Genomic DNA, 16468 nt, shown 5'->3' on the forward strand with positions numbered 1-16468 from the left:
TAAGTGGTGAAAAAAAATTCCAAAGTTTATAAAAAAAAAAAAAAAAAGTTGCCATTTTCCGAGACCCATAGGATCTCCATTTTTCGGGATCTGGGGCCAGGTGAGGGCTTAATTTTTGCGCTCCGATCTGAAATTTTTATTGATACCATGTTGGTGTGTATACAATCTTTTGATCACCTGTTATTGCATTTTATTGCAATATTGCAATGACCAAAAAAACATAATTCTGGAATTTTTATTTTTTTTCTCTCTACACCGTTTAGCAATTGGATTAATTCTTTTATATATTGATAGATCGGGCGATTCTAAATGCGGCAACACCAAATAGGTGTATATTTGATTTTTTTATTGCTTTATTTTGAATGTGGCGAAAGGGGGGTGATTTGAACTTTTATATTTTTTTAAAAACTTTTTTATTACTTTTTACTTGCTTCAATAGTCCTCATGGGAGACTAGAAGCTGCGATCATCCGATCACTTGTGCTTCATAAAGCAGGGCTGCAGCCCTGCTCTATTTAGCAGATATGCTCACTTGCTATGAGGGCCGATCGCTGGGTGGCGCGCATAGCTATCCTGCTATGACAACCATAGGGGTCTCCTGCTGACCACGGGTTGTCATGTCAACCCATCGGCGATGCACGGTCATGTGACACGGGCGCCGATGGGAGGAGGTAATGACACGCTTCCTGCTCATGCATGCTAAATGCCTATGTCAGAGTTTGATAGATCGCGATTCCACCCGCGGCTGTTAGGGGCACATGTCAACTGATCAGATCAGCTGTCATGTGCCGGAAAAGGTGCGGGCTCATCGTCGGAGCCCACACCAAACAGGGGGAGGCGTCCAATGACGGACTCTGCCCATCTTTTGACATTAAGGGGTTAGTTTTACACGAGTGATTGCTCACCTTTCGGGCGACCGCTGGGATTACGAACCACGGAATGGGGTGTAACCACGCATCAGACTGACCTCACAATGGGGTGTAACCACACACAAGACTGGAGTATGTGCAAACTAACCGCAAACATGAATACCTGGTGTACCTCTACTGCCACTCCTACCTTGTGTATGAAAAAGATCTGCAGTTAACACTGTTTGGGTACAGTTATTCGATAGCGCTATCCATGAAGAAAGTGCACGGGTAGAGCTATCTCATAGCTCTATTCCTAAAGGAAATGAATGGGTAGAGCTATCCGATGGCGCTATCCCTCAATGTTCCTGAGCGTAAGCTATTTCACATGGTTGCGCGCACTTGGGATCTGCCCCCAAGGCCCTGCCTGAAAGATCAATGTAACCAATTCCTTGATGTTGCACACTTAGGGCAATTGGAGTTGTCAAATTTATTGTCCATCCACTGTCCCCATATGGGAATAGAAGTGGATATGTAATTGCATCACCCTTTCTGTGAAGAAAGCTGATTTGAACTGTTTGGTTTTCACTTTTCAGGTGAACTCTGATGTCCCTATTAAATGGGGGTTCACCCAATGCATTTTGATAAATTATAGCTACTTCATTGCACCTTGGTGCATTTTAGCACCTCTGGTCAACATTGTAGTCATTTATAATTGACACTGTCATTTCGAGTGGATCGCGATTTTCTAATTCAGCAATCCTCTCTTCCTCTCTTTCAAATTCCCTCATCAATTTGTGAAGGCTCTTGCGAGTGGGTTAAATGTTTTCATTTTCTCTCCAAGAGATGACAGCAGTGCTGGGAGGCACTTTTTATTTGCTTGACTTCTTGTGCTTAATGCTTCTTCACTGTCCATGATATAAATCAGGGCATACTTAGGAGTACTACCCACAGCAGGATGCAGTGGGGCATTTCTGTGGTAAATTTGCCCATGAACTCGAAAACAGTATGGACCATGCCCAGGAGGTGGCGCTACTTGTGCTGCCATTGATGCCAAAGCAAGAGAACTATTGTATTGCCTTATATTAGCCATAAAGTTATTGGAGTGCTGATGCTCTCCTGTCACGATCCAGGTTGGATATGACAGAGATAAAGCACAGGTAACCTTTTTTTCTGTGCTTAGGTTTGGTTTTTGCCCCCGGTGGCCATTAGGATTATTGCACTGTGGTGTCTTTTGTTCTAAATTTGCCCCCCGGTGGTGGTAAGCATCATTGCACTTGGTTACTTTAGTTTTGTGCACGTAATTATTAACAGGTGTGATTTCTCTATAAAAGAGTGTCAGGTGTGGTAATCACTGTTGGTGATAGTCCTCAGTTACAAGAAAGCCTGGGTGAATGATGGAGCTGAAGGAGAGTTCCGTGCAGCTCAGTGAGAGTCCGGGAGTGGCAGCTATGGTGTCTGCGAGGAGGGCTGGCATGGCTTGGTGGAGTTGCAGCTATGGTGTCAGCAAGGAGTTCTTGCATGGGTTGGTGAAGTGGCAGCTATGGTGTAGAGCTGCACTCATGATGCTGGACTCGGTTGCTGGAAAGCTGGACTCCAGATGCTGGACTCTTTTGCTGGAAAGCTGGACTCATATGCTGGACTCTGTTTCTGGACAGCTGCACGCAGGTGGTGGACTCTGTTTGCTCCAAGGCTGCACTATGGTGTTTGATCCGGTCGGAGGAAAAGATGCACGCAGGTGGTGGGCTCTGTTGCTGGGAGCGTAAGCAACAGAGCAAAGCTAAGTGGTGTTTTGTCTCTTTTCCTTATGTGTGTTTTAGTGCAGTGGTGGAATTAGTTTCCGCACCGTCCACTTCACTAGTGAGGGTTTAGGTGCAGGGCGAGTCAGGGTTTTTAGGTTCCTGATTGGCGCCCGGTGCGGAACCAGCCTAGGGAACGTTAGGAGTGTAGAGACACTGACTTAGGGGAGTGCAGGAGGTCTCCACGTCCCCGTTCCCTATCACAGGGCCACCATTATTATTGTTACCCAGGTTTTCCCTTTTATTGTTTAAATTCGCCTTACTGGAGGCGGGGTTTCCATACATACGAGTATTTCCGAAATTCGCCTGTTGGAGGCGGCGTATCCAGCTGTACGTTTTATTATTTAAATTCGCCCAACTGGAGGCGGTGTATCCAGGGTCATATGTGTCATCTAAATCCGCCCTGCTGGAGGCGCTGTGTCCAGCCACGCGTGACCATGACATCTCCTTTCATCAACTTGACTAATTGATCATCCATATAAATGGGACGTAATTGGATGCACCCTCTCTTGCAGCAGGAAGGAAATGTTTTGTCCTGCGCCATTTTGTCTTTGAAATTTTTAGATTGGCAGAACTGACTTCGAAATGTCAGTTCGCCAGCATTGTGCTCTTCAATACGTGTCTCATCAATTTGATTAGGAAGCCCTCTAGCGGCAAATGTAACTTGCCGTCGTCGAGTGGCTCTTGCATTTTGGACATGTCTTCTATCTTTTTCTCGTCTTTGTGAAATTTGTGTATCACTTTGTGCATTGAGTGTTGCTCGTTGTCGTGTAGCATTAGATGTTCTACGTGATTCAGTTACTTCATTCGTTTCTCTTGCTCTGGCCGCCCTCTGTCGGGCTGCATCAGCAGTTCTTCGACAATTTCGTTCGTCTCCTGTTTCATTAAGACACAGGTTATGCATCCGTATGCGATTCGCTTCTCTACGTGCAGCAGCGCGATCAATTTGATCAATCTTTGCAATGTTGCCTCACACTGTTGACTGAGTGTTGCTTCCCAATGTTGCCTCACACTGTTGCCTGAGTGTTGCCTCCCAATGTTGCCTCACAGTGTTGCCTCACAGGCTAACGTTCAAAAAAGGCTTATGCCTTCACTCGTCACCAGGGAGAGCTACTCTCCTTATTAGATATGTCACTTAACTCCTATACAGGGCCTTACAGTACTTAGGTATCAATGGTTACGCCCACATATATAGTCAGTTAGCTGCTAGTGGTAGTAACTATGGATACCTACATTACTGTTGAGCTGTGGATGACTCATTGTGCACAGACAGACGGTTAGGCTGTGGATTTCTCATTGTGCACAGACACATGGGCACGTCCAAATTAGGTATATCGATTTATCATCAATCACTAAGCAGCAAAAAGGAGCTAATGAAAATAAAGAAATATGGTGCAATACAGTTATGGTGGCAGTTATGGAGTTAGGGCAGCTGACAGGTTCCCTTTTAGAGGTACATTTAAGTGCAGTAAATGCACTTTAGGCCGGGATCACACATGCGAAAAACTCGGACGAGTCTCGCATCTTAATACCCAGTACTGCCGTCGGGACTCGGGAGCGGAGCGTTCAGCCGCATAGAAATACATGCAGGCGAACGCTTCGCTCACGAGTGCTGGCGGCAGTGACGGGTATTGACGTGCGAGACTTGTCAGAGTTTCTTGCAAGTCTGACCCCAGCCTTAATGGGGTGGTCCAAAGCTAATGATGATTTTCATCCTAAACGACAAAAATGTTCACTTTACATTTTTACAAGGGTAACGGAAGAATGAACCACACAATTTGTTCTGCAACTTCTCCTGAGTATGCCGAAACCCCAAATGTGGACAAAAATATTGCTTAGGTGCATGGCAGGGCTTGGAAGGGAAGGAGAGCTATTTGAATTTTGAAACGCAAAATTGGCTGGAATACATCGCAGACGCCATCTTGTGCTTGCAGAGCTCCTGATATGCCAAAACAGTGGAAACCACCCATTAATGACCCAAGTTTGGAAACTAGACCCCTCAAGGAATTTATCTAGAGGTGTAGCGAGCAGCTTGAACACATAGGTGCTTCACAGAATTTTATAATGTTGAGCCATGAAAATGAAAAAATAAATTTTTCCAGCAAAAATGTTGTTACAAATTTTTCATTTTCACAAGGGTTACAGGAGAAAATGAACCATACAATTTGCTATGCAATTTGTCCCTAGTACATACACTCACTGGCCACTTTATTAGGTACACCATGCTAGTAAGGGGTTGGACCCCCTTTTGCCTTCAGAACTGCCTCAATTCTTCATGGCAGAGATTCAACAAGGTGCTGGAAGCATTCCTCAGAGATTTTGGACCATATTGACATGATGGCATCACACAGTTGGCGCAGATTTGTCGGCTGCACATCCCTGATGCGAATCTCCCGTTCCACCACATCCCAAAGATGCTCTATTGGATTGAGATCTGGTGACTGAGGAGGCGATTTGAGTACAGTAAACTCATTGTCATGTTCAAGAAACCAATCTGAGATGATTCGAGCTTTATGACATGGCGCATTATCCTGCTGAAAGTAGCCATCAGATGTTGGGTACATTGTGGTCATAAAGGGATGGACATGGTCAGCAACAATACTCAGGTAGGCTGTGGCGTTGCAACGATGCTCAATTGGTACCAAGGGGCCCAAAGAGTGCCCAGAAAAAATTCCCCACACCATGACACCACCACCACCAGCCTGAACCGTTGATACAAGGCAGGATGGATCCATGCTTTCATGTTGTTTACGCCAAATTCTGACCCTACCATCCGAATGTCGCAGCAGAAATCGAGACTCATCAGACCAGGCAACGTTTTTCCAATCTTCTACTGTCCAATTTCGATGAGCTTGTGCAAATTGTAGCCTCAGTTTCCTGTTCTTAGCTGAGAGGAGTGGTACCCAGTGTGGTCTTCTGCTGCTGTAGCCCATCTGCCTCAAAGTTCGACGCACTGTGCGTTCAGAGATGCTCTTCTGCCTACCTTGGTTGTAACGGGTGGCAATTTGAGTCACTGTTGCCTTTCTATCAGCTCGAACCAGTCTGCCCATTCTCCTCTGACCTCTGGCATCAACATGGCATTTCCGGCCACAGAGCTGCCGCTCACTGGATTTTTTTTCTTTTTCGGACCATTCTCTGTAAACCCTAGAGATGGTTGTGCGTGAAAATCCCAGTAGATCAGCAGTTTCTGAAATCCTCAGACCAGCCCTTCTGGCACCAACAATCATGCCACGTTCAAAGGCACTCAAATCACCTTTCTTCCCCATACTGATGCTCGGTTTGAACTGCAGGAGATTGTCTTGACCATGTCTACATGCCTAAATGCACTGAGTTGCCGCCATGTGATTGGCTGATTAGAAATTAAGTCTTAACACACAGTTGGACAGGTGTACCTAATAAAGTGGCCAGTGAGTGTAAATAATCCATATGTGGTGGAAAACTACAGAATGGCTCAAAAGAGTAGCAGCGCTAATTGAATTCTGCAGCGTAATTTTGGCTGAAAGATTGCAGATGCCATGTCACATATGGAGAGCTCCTGACATGCCCAAACAGCATAAACCCCACAAGTGACCTCATTTGGAAAATTGTACCTTCTGAGGAATTCATCTAGCGGTGTAGTGAGCATTTTTAACTCTCAAGCGTTAGATACAGAATTGCATAACATTGGGCTGAGGCAATGGAAAATTACCATTTTTCCCACAAAAATGTTATTTTGGCCTCAAGTTTTCATTTTCAAAAGGGATAATAGGAGAAAATGGAGCACAAAGTATGTTACGCAATTTCTCCTGAGTATGGCAATACTTCATATGTGGTCGAAAACTACTTTACAGCACAGTGCAAAGCTCAGAAGGGAAGGAGCGCCTTATTGTAGTGCACATTTTGATAGAATGGCTGGAGGGTGCTATGTCACATTAGCAGAGCCCCTGAGGTACCAGAACAGTGGAACCTCTCCCATAAGTGAACTTATTTTACAAGCTACGCTTCTCAATGAATTAATCTAGAGCTGCAGTGGTCATATTTAAACCACGGGTGTGTCAAAGAATTTTATACCATTTGGCGGTGAAGAAAAACTAATTACATTTGTATCACAAAAAATTTGTTTTAGCCCCAGAATTTACATTGTCACATGGGGAAATGGGGAAACATTGCACCAAAATTTGTCACACAATTTCTGCTGAACACGGCAATGCTCCATATGTGGCTGTACAGTGCTGCTTAGCCACACAGTTTGACTCAGAACGGATAGAGCGCTATTTGACTCTTGGAGAACAAATTGTGGCAGAATAGTTTACAGACTCCATATAGAGAGCATCAAAGTGCCAGAAGAGCAAAATCTCTCCTCAAGTGATGCCATTTTGGAAATTACACCCCTGTGGGAATTTATCTACAGGTGCAGTGACGATTTTGACTCCATGGGTGTTTTCTTGAAACAAGCAGCGTTGAAACATTCACTGCTTGGACGTTGTAGTGCCCATACATTGTAGTACCCCTATATTGTGCTCACCTCATGCTTCTGGAGACATGATCCCCGCAAATTAAGTGGTCTCTCATCACTACAGAAATCACAAAGATGTATGCCATCTGCGGTTTATATACAAATTGTCTCTTCAGTGAGGAACAAACAGAATTAGAACTCTAGTGCCACCTTTAGGAAGTAGAAATTCTAAAAGTCAATATCAACCCTTTAAGGAGCCTTGTCACATGACTTAGAAAAAGGTCAAACCAGAACCTCAGTTTGCGGATAATGTGTTTCTGGGTACTGCCCCTCATCAGTGTAAAGTGTGAGATTTGGTTTGGCTGTATGAGAGGTGTCTGACTGGGCTCCAAAAGGTAACAACATAAGCAGCATGATTATTATGACCCGAGGTTTATTTCCACCTCTAATTGCCGCTGGGATCGGATCCGTGAGATCCTGATGAAACACTCGTCAGTGTTACGCACTGACAGTACCCTGGTGGCCCATCTGTCCCCATACCCATGAATGATGCAATGTAGGGGGGAAAATTTGAGGGGCCATTTGGTAAAGAGCCACTACGTTGCCAAGTCGAATACTTTGTTTAATTTAGGGGGACCCAAACGTGGTTGTTTCCCTGAGGCTCGTGTGTCGCGTGCCCTAAAATCCTTAGATGTGAGACCTTTACTTCTTCAGATGGGAGCAGGGAATATAAGATTTGCGATTATATTTCTTGCAACTCCACACATGTGATCTACTATGCGACCTGTCCCTGCTCTCTTATATATGTGGGTGTCACATATAGGGAATTGAAGGTTAGGAGCACGTACGGGACATTTTGGATATCAGGGATGTGCAAGATATATCGGCACTTAAGACTTTCCCTAAACATTTCAGGGTTTGTCACTGGTGTGATCCCGGTGGCTTAAAGGTGAGGGGCATTGATAGGATCCATGGTGGTGTCAGGGGTGGCAATCTGATTCAGGTATTGGCACAACGTGAGTGTAGGGTATAGGTGGAATGTGACTCTTGACACCATGTCCCCTAAGGGACTCAACGAGAAATTGAGCTTTGTCCCCTTCTTATAGGTGTGCGCCCCCTTTCTATATTTAATGTGCACATAAACAGTATAAATACTTGTCGGCAGTCTCCTCACCACTTCGCCCGTCTTGCAGTGCTTATCTGGTCTCATGTTTTAATCTGTTCTGCTCCTGAATATGAGTCTTTTTCCACCTTGTTTTTATTTTTTTATTTTTAATTTGTATATGTCTCTTTTTGTAGTGTTGTATTTATATTATGTTGACCTCTGGACCTTGGATTTTTTCTATTCGTTCCGGACCTATTTTCCATCTGCTCCTTCTGGCACTTCTTTGCCTCAAATTTTCTTGCAATATATTTATTTATGTTTGTGTTCTTGTGTGCTGTATATTTTTATCCCAATTTGTATAGCTTTTTTCTGATTAATCTTTAATTATTTACATATAATTTTTGTACTATTGTCACTTTAACTATCAGCACTTTTTGGTGGGTGATTCATCAAATCTGGTATTTTGCATTTTGCCCTACATTATACTATTATCATACTAGTGTCACTTTACGCGTCCTTAATATGTTATATACTGTGTTTGTTTTGTGGCTTTACTATTATATTTTTTTCCCCATTTTTTCTTACGACGGTGAGTTACACGGGTGATTCTGCTGTGTATCCCTTATAATGGCAGCTGTCTTTGCTGTTTGGTCCTTGACAGGCATTACTACCAAGAATCTTGAGTAATGGTCAGCGATGGTGAGGGCGTAGACATAGCTTGAACGGCTTGAGACCAGCTTCACATGGTCTAAGGCTACCAACTCAGCGACTGTTTGGTGATTATTGGCTGTAATGGGGCTCGCAGGCTGTTACGGTCCTTCCTGCGCAGGTTGCATGGTCCACAATCTCGGCACCAATCTTCAATGGCCTTCCTCATACCAGCCCAGTAGAATCTCTCTCGGAGAAGAGCCTCCAACTTCTTCCATCCGAAGTGTCCAGCTCCATTGTGGTACGCTTTCAAGATCATTGGCGCATCTTGCTTCGGGACTACCACCTGCCAGACCAGCTCCTGAGTTCGGGCATTGACACTCCTCCGACACAGCTTTCCCTCGTAGATGAACAGCCTGCCCTTCTCCTTCCACAACTGTTGGGTCTCTTGCGGAGCATCTGGACCGGGGCGCGAATCAGCTTGTGTCAGTAGCTCCTTTACCAGGCAGACTGCTGGGTCGCTATCCTGCATCTCTGCCCACTCATGGTGGGGCAATGGGTTTAACGTGGCCTCTTTCACGAAGTAGCGCTTGTTTTTCACCCCTTGGACGCGTTGGGCCACAACTGGCCAGTGAAAGGCTGTTATCTCTATTTCTTCAGGTGTTTCTGAATCTTCTCATCTGGCAAGTTGAGCATTCTGGACAGCGCATCAGCATTGGCGTTCTTATGTCCCGCTCGGTACTTGATGGTAAACTCGTAGTTGGACTGCCGGGCCATCCATCGCTGCTGCAGCGCACCTAGCTTTGCGGTTTCCAAGTGAGTCAGCGGATTATTGTCCGTGAAGATGGTAAACTTTGCCGCAGCTAGGTAGTGTTTGAATTGCTCGGTCACAGCCCAGATTATGGCGAGGAACTCCAGTTTAAAGGAGCTGTAATTGTCAGGGTTCCTTTCAGTGGGACGAAGCTTCCCAATTCGGACAGTCCATGAAAAACGGACTGCACTCATATGTCATCTGAGTGCAGTCCAATTCTTTCAGTGGACTTATTGACTTGCATGGCCAGGTACAATGTGAATATCGGATGCAAATCAAGCATGCTTCTGTGGCGCCCCCAGGAGTACGGTCGCCACAGTGGCTTTGCCTTCCTCCAAGGGAGGGTAATGCCAGTCTTGGAGGCAATGATTGGTCTCTCTCGCAGTCAATCCATACATGCAACACAGTGCCACTCCAGGCCACCAGGGGGAACTCTGAACCAGGATTAAGGGGAGGGGTGCCCTCTGAGGGCCAAGAGGAAGGAGTGGTCAGTTAGTCTGCAGAGGGTGAAGTGTGCAGACGTGTGGAAAGAAGCTGGAGGTTGAGCTAGGAAGGAGAGCTCCCTCAGCTGAGAGCGCACGAACTGGAGCTTGGTCTCCACGGCTGTACGGATAATAAAGGTCCTACAGCAGATACCAGAGGAGTAGGAGGCTGTAAATGCCCTACTCCCATCTAAGACTTGAGACACAACAGCAGCTTGGATAGAGAGCCAGGACTAGAGAGGAGTCCCCGAGAGAGGCTACAGCTGTCTGCCGTGCAAGTGAGGTTCTTGGGAACATCTGACAGGAGGAACTCTAGAGTAACTAAGTACTGGAGTGCTTCACACCACAAGGCGCTAGGAAGGAGACTGCACAGCCCGTCTGTGAGAGAGAATCCCTGAATTGCTTCCAGGCTAGCCTGCTCCATTACCATCTGTAATCAGGACCCTGAACTGCAGTTACCAAGTAAAGGTACAGAAATTGCACCCCGCTGTGTCTTGTCTGCTTCCTACCCTTTTGGCACTGCTACATCCCCATGCCAACCACATCTACAGTGCCCTGGGACATTAGCCCTGCCTGTGGAGGGCTATACCATCACTGCTGCACCACACCATCTGTCCCAGCGGAGCTGTCTGCAGCGTCGGCTTAACATCTCCCTTGCCGAACACCACAGGTGGCGTCACAAACTATTCCATTACACCATTACATTTCCCCATTACTTGGGCGCCCAGGGCCACGGACCAGGTCACCGCTGCTGTGACACATCCCACTGACACCGGCCCGGTACCGAGTATCCCACAGCCCTGGGAGGGTGACCCACTTTGACTGTTTTCTTTTGATAAACCCTGTCCAAGGAAAAATCGGTGTGTGCATTTTTACAGTTGCCAAAGGAAAAAAAGGAGCATTTTCTTATTTTTCAACACAACACCTTTTCTATATTATTTTTTCTCTACAGCACTGACACACTTATTATTTACATTTTGCTATCATTCATAGAAGACAAATCCGAGCCTCTGGGGCTGTGTACACCTGATTTGTTCTTCCTGTTGGTAATCCTTTGTCAATAATAAGTCTGACAGATGATCGCTTTATCAGGAAAGGAAGTGGCAGCAGGTATTAGACACAGTGAGGTATTGACATCCTGCAGCTGCTAAGTGCCTGCACGATGTATATGTAGAGCCGGATAAGCTCAGATCAGCAGAGATTTGCTGTATCCTGGTTCAGCGCTGCTTAATGATCTCTGTAAGCAGAAGAAATATGCACTGTACCAGGAGAGATCAATCGGGGCGACCAGCACAGCTTCCCTTTACTGGGAACACCCTCACATGGCAGTATTTTGATCAGTATACTTCATCATTATTTGTAAGCTAAAACCAAGAGAAAAATATAAACATGGAAATAGTTGCACCTTCTCTGTTCTTTGGATCAACTACTATTTTTGGGTTAATATGTAATGTTCGGCCAGAGTGGTAGTCGTGGCTGAGGACTTCTGCTCCATCACACCCTGGCCTCCCCTCACATAATCATAGTGTCCCTTAGTCAGCATACCTGTGTCTCCAGGTCCAGCATCATCAGGTTGTCTTCTGTGCCACTGAAAACAGTCAGCAGACAATTTAGCTAAAATTGAGACACAGTCCATTTCAACTTGAAACTGAACATCTTTACTGTTTCCATTTCTCAGCACATCCAAGTATTTCACTGCATTAATCACAGGTTGCACATCAGATGTATCTTTATCTTTCCCTGCACTACTTGCCATGTCCTCCAGTACATTACGGGATAATAGCGCCTTTGGCGGTACCGCAGCATCCTCCTTGTCCAGACTCACTGTATTTGGGGATCCCCTTGTCCGTTTCGCCCCGGATCGAAGAGCATTAGCCCACGCAATGACCTGCTACATATTGGACAATCTGTACTCTTCCCGGACCACCTTCTTTCTTCTTTTCCAAACTGCTACAACACTGATACTTAATACTGTAGTTCTGTCCGAAAGGATCCCCGGATTGCTGGGCTTCACTGTTTCTCTAACGTTACAGGTCTGGTGTGGCATCCTGGGCCTATGACCCATGTGGACACTTCTGGGTGGCCCGGGGTCTTCTCACTCTATCTCTCATCTCTCCTTCCTTACCACACAGCAGCCCCTCCTACAGTTTAACTATTCCCATGCTGGTTTCTTATTCCTACTATACTATATACACTCCCCTGAACTCTATGCCCCATCTAGTGGCCAATTTTGTAACTGCACTTACCGTATTAAACAGAGCAGCATTACAACAGTATAACATTTTACACATATATACATTTAGCAAGAAACGGTAATACACATATCAGTGTAGCAGTACCATTATATATTAACAAATATACCTACTCTGATAATATATGGCACCGGGATGAACGAGAAAAGAAAGGTATAACCGTATAATATATTATTCTCCCTACAAATATACTGATGCAAAATACTGATTTATATTCTACTGTATGAGAGGCCTTAGGGTGCTTTTACACCTAGAGGAATGGAAAAAGTTACGCAGGTAGTAGACACTGGCATTAATTTAAGGGGAGATATTGTCTGTAGGGGGGAATGGTGGTAGGCACTGTTGTAAGGTTTGTCTCCAGTTTTAGAACTGGAAAAAAAAGAGCATGCTGCGTTTTTTCTTCCATGCTAAAAGCAGACACATAATGGAACCAGGCTAAAAAAGGCAGAGTGGAACTACTAATTATGGGTGCACAAATAGGATTCCATTCCACAAACAGTATGAAATATAAAATTGCCACTCCAAAGTAGCTGCAAAAAAAGTGCTTGAATTTTATTTCACACAAGTTATCCACTGTATATAATATGGTTGAGGTTTTGGCCATTCTTCGGCACCTCTCCAGCGCAGTCCCCCTTTTGCTATCAAATACAATACCGAGGTATCCCTGTTCTGAAGAAGGCCATATAACTGGCCAAAACGTCATTCATATCATATACAGTGGATAATCTGTGTGAAATAAAATTCAAACACTTTTTTACATAATGGAACCATGACAGACACCATAAAAATAAATGGCGCCCCTCTGCTTCCGTTTCCATCCCCATTACATCCACCTTTTCAGATGAGCAGTAATAGTAATTACTATTGCCCCTGAGGAAGCTGCACCAGTTGCAGCAATACTTGTGGGGTCTTCCCTCCACCCTTACCTTATGACACAGGTTTTACATGAACTCATTTGAAATGGTGGAATATCAAGTCCACAATCCTTGATCCAGGTTCTCACATAGGTTTATTATATACCTATGCAGAGTATTCACCTTGTATTGAGGTTATGGATCAACCATTCGCAGGTTAGCCGGTTGTTATCAGGAGGTCTCATTCATTTATTGGCACTTAGGTTTTCTATACCATAATGTATTTTTTATAGTGATGTGTGTATTTGCACACGTCTACACATTTGCACTTTGTTTATTCATATGCACTTTATATAGGGATTAGTTAATCATTAATTTTAGTTAGCCTTAGTATCTGGTTATTTCTTCATCCCTTGATTGCTTACATCAGGTTTATGGCATTAGGAATGACTTTATGATCTTGTATCCTGCTTTAATGGCCCGCTATTTGACTTTACATAATTCTATACCTGTTGTCTATTAATACGTTTGGATATTCCACAACTTTATTAAGGGTTGTTTGGTCTGTGGGTTTTTTAACTGCTTTTACATTTTTTGTAGTCAGCTTATGAATTGCATTTTAAATAAAATAAATATTTTCATTTTTGTGAGATCCCTAATTATGCATATCTTTTTTTTCTTTCTTTATTCACTAGATTTAATTTACAGGTACTTCTCACAAAATTAGAATATCATCAAAAGTTAATTTATTTCAATTCTTCAATACAAAAAGTGAAACTCATATATTATATAGAGTCATTACAAACAGAGTGATGTATTTCTAGTGTTTATTTCTGTTAGTGTTGATGATTATGGCTTACAGCCAATGAAAACCCAAAAGTCGTTATCTCAGTAAATTAGAATAATTAACAATAAACACCTGCAAAGGCTTACTAAGTGTTTAAAAAGGTCCCTTAGTCTGTTTCAGTAGGCTTCACAATCATAGGGAAGACCGCTGACTTGACAGATGTCAACTTATTGATGATATTCTAATTTCATGAGAAGCAGCTATATATGCATAGGCTTGATCTCCTTGTACATGGTTGGTGGTGTCTGCCTTACTAGTTGTCAGAGATAGGGATGGGGCGTGTGGACACTCACTTATCTGATTCATGACAAGTTGTAGTGTACTTTACACCAAAAATCTTCCTTTTGTCTCTTACTTCAGTGATATTTGTGGCAAAGAGCATGGAGGTGAACGCCACTTTTAAGACAAACCTGATTTATAGAGGTATGATTCAGGCATCTCTGACTTTACCACATCCTTCATCAAAACCAGAGAAGACAATGCATGTCTTGATGAATCAGAGCCTTTTTGTTTAAAGTCCACCTCAATATTTCCTATAACAAACTTGTCCCATGGGAACTGACAACTAAAAGAGTTGTGAGTAGGTCCAGATGTCAGTGGTTCCCCTACAGTGGAAGTGGTAGGATAGAGTGGTAAAACTGTGGAATGCTTTGGTGTAGCTGTACCGGTTCCCAGGGTGGTAGCCGCAGGCAAGTGTCATGTGTACGACACCTCAGCTGTCTGGGTGTTAGTGTTGTAAGGGCCTTGTGCCCGTGCAGGCTGTCTGTAGCTGATGGTATTGGCTGGCCAGGACCATGAGTTCAACAGATTAGTAAAGGAGACTTGAGTGCAAACATGGAAACTTTACTGAACTTGATGAAGGTTATGTCACTGGTTTTGTGACACAGGAGCGATATTGCTAGCGATATCGCTACATGTGATACTTACCTCCGACCGGCTCCCCCGCTGGTTATCGCTGATCGCGCGAGAACGTCCTGGGCCATTTCTCGTCATCTGCTTCCTGCTGGGCTTCCTGCTGTGGTGACGAGCAACGCGTGTACGCGGGCGGGAGGACGTCTTCATCGCCTCGACTGACAGGTAAGTAGCGACCGCCAACCGCTGCTATGTCGCTGGTGAGATCTGCCTGTTTGACAGCTCACTAGCGACCCCTTAGCGATGCACCAGCGATCTTGACTGGGTCATATCATTGTCGGGATTGCTGGTGCATCGCTAAGCGTAACGGTACCCTTAAGCTCTTTTCATTCACAGCAAGAAGCCTTTTCACTGACATTGTTTCCTTCCACTGTAGTCTACTCCAGGGCCGGTATAGTACACAGTTTTGCCCTACTTCATCACAGCCTAGCTTGTCACCACAGTCCTATTGAGTTTCTCTATGCGCCTTCAGCGGCTCCGTGTCCTATGGCTATGGACGCCTTGGATCTACCGCTCATGACCCTCACTAGTCCAACAGTCTCAGTCCTCTTTAGGGCCTTTGGCATTTATCAAGCTCAAGATTTCTCGTGACATGTCGTCCTATTCAAGGACCCATTTAAGGCAGAAGGCCCCTCTGTCTCTTCTGTCAGTTTCTAGTTGCGCCATCTCATTGTCTCATGGTCTACTTTGCTGTACTACACCCAAACGACAGCACTGCACACTTGACACTTCTTCAAACTCTAAAAGCCCCGTCACACACAGCGATTTCGCTAGCGAGATCGCTGTTTTTGCGACGCCACAGCGATCTCGCCAGCGAAATCGCTGTGTGTGACGGGGATCAGCGACCGGCCCCCCTGCCGGGTATCGCTGATCGTGCTCATGTGAAGGGTTAATACTAAAATCAGAGCTTAAGTTTCACTTCTCCATTTCTCTGTAGGTTTCGTTTCTTAATTTTTGTTGCTGTAAGATAAATTTTTGTAATTGGCATGGGCTGTCATGAAACCAGATTGTTCTCATCAGGTGCAAAGATAAGGGAGGCGGGAGTATAAAACTCTGAAGAATATGCCATTATACTACTTTCTACACTATCTATGTACGGACATATATGTAGTTTCCGGTTTTCTTGCAATATTATTGGCTTATAAAGTGAAATGATTTTATTGGTAGTTGAGAACCTTGCATAGTTAAGCAAAATATTATAAAAGAAGTGACTACAATAAACGGGTTACCGATCTCTTTGGATCGTCCCATACAGAGACACGTCTCCGTTTGCATTTTGTGTTGCTAGCAACACTCTGTGGAATAATTTGGACATCACTGGCTCAACCATGAAGGGTTAATTTAGCTCTCTCCCTATCACTCAATCGTCCTGGGCCATTTTTTGATTGCTGATCTCCCGCTGGCCAGCACGCATCACTGCGTGTGGTAGCGAGAGACCAGCGATCAGCGACACTGGACGCTGGTTTCTAATGTAAA

The 16468-nt window shown here is 44.6% G+C and overlaps 1 protein-coding gene across 1 annotated transcript in view; it reads right to left on the minus strand.

Annotated features, from left to right (window-relative positions):
- The window catches only part of CRYGN (crystallin gamma N), a 51455-nt gene extending 47905 nt beyond the window's left edge, over positions 1–3550 (minus strand). Inside the window, exon 1 of the mRNA XM_073582249.1 lies at positions 3226–3550. Within this exon, the coding sequence (XP_073438350.1) occupies positions 3226–3550 (325 nt within the window). The remainder of the gene's footprint in view (positions 1–3225) is intronic.
- Between the last annotated feature and the right edge of the window lie 12918 nt (positions 3551–16468).

The sequence above is a fragment of the Dendrobates tinctorius genome, unplaced genomic scaffold (genome assembly GCF_039654945.1).
Source record: "Dendrobates tinctorius isolate UK_male_01 unplaced genomic scaffold, ASM3965494v1 ptg000070l, whole genome shotgun sequence".
Classification (NCBI taxonomy): domain Eukaryota; kingdom Metazoa; phylum Chordata; class Amphibia; order Anura; family Dendrobatidae; genus Dendrobates; species Dendrobates tinctorius.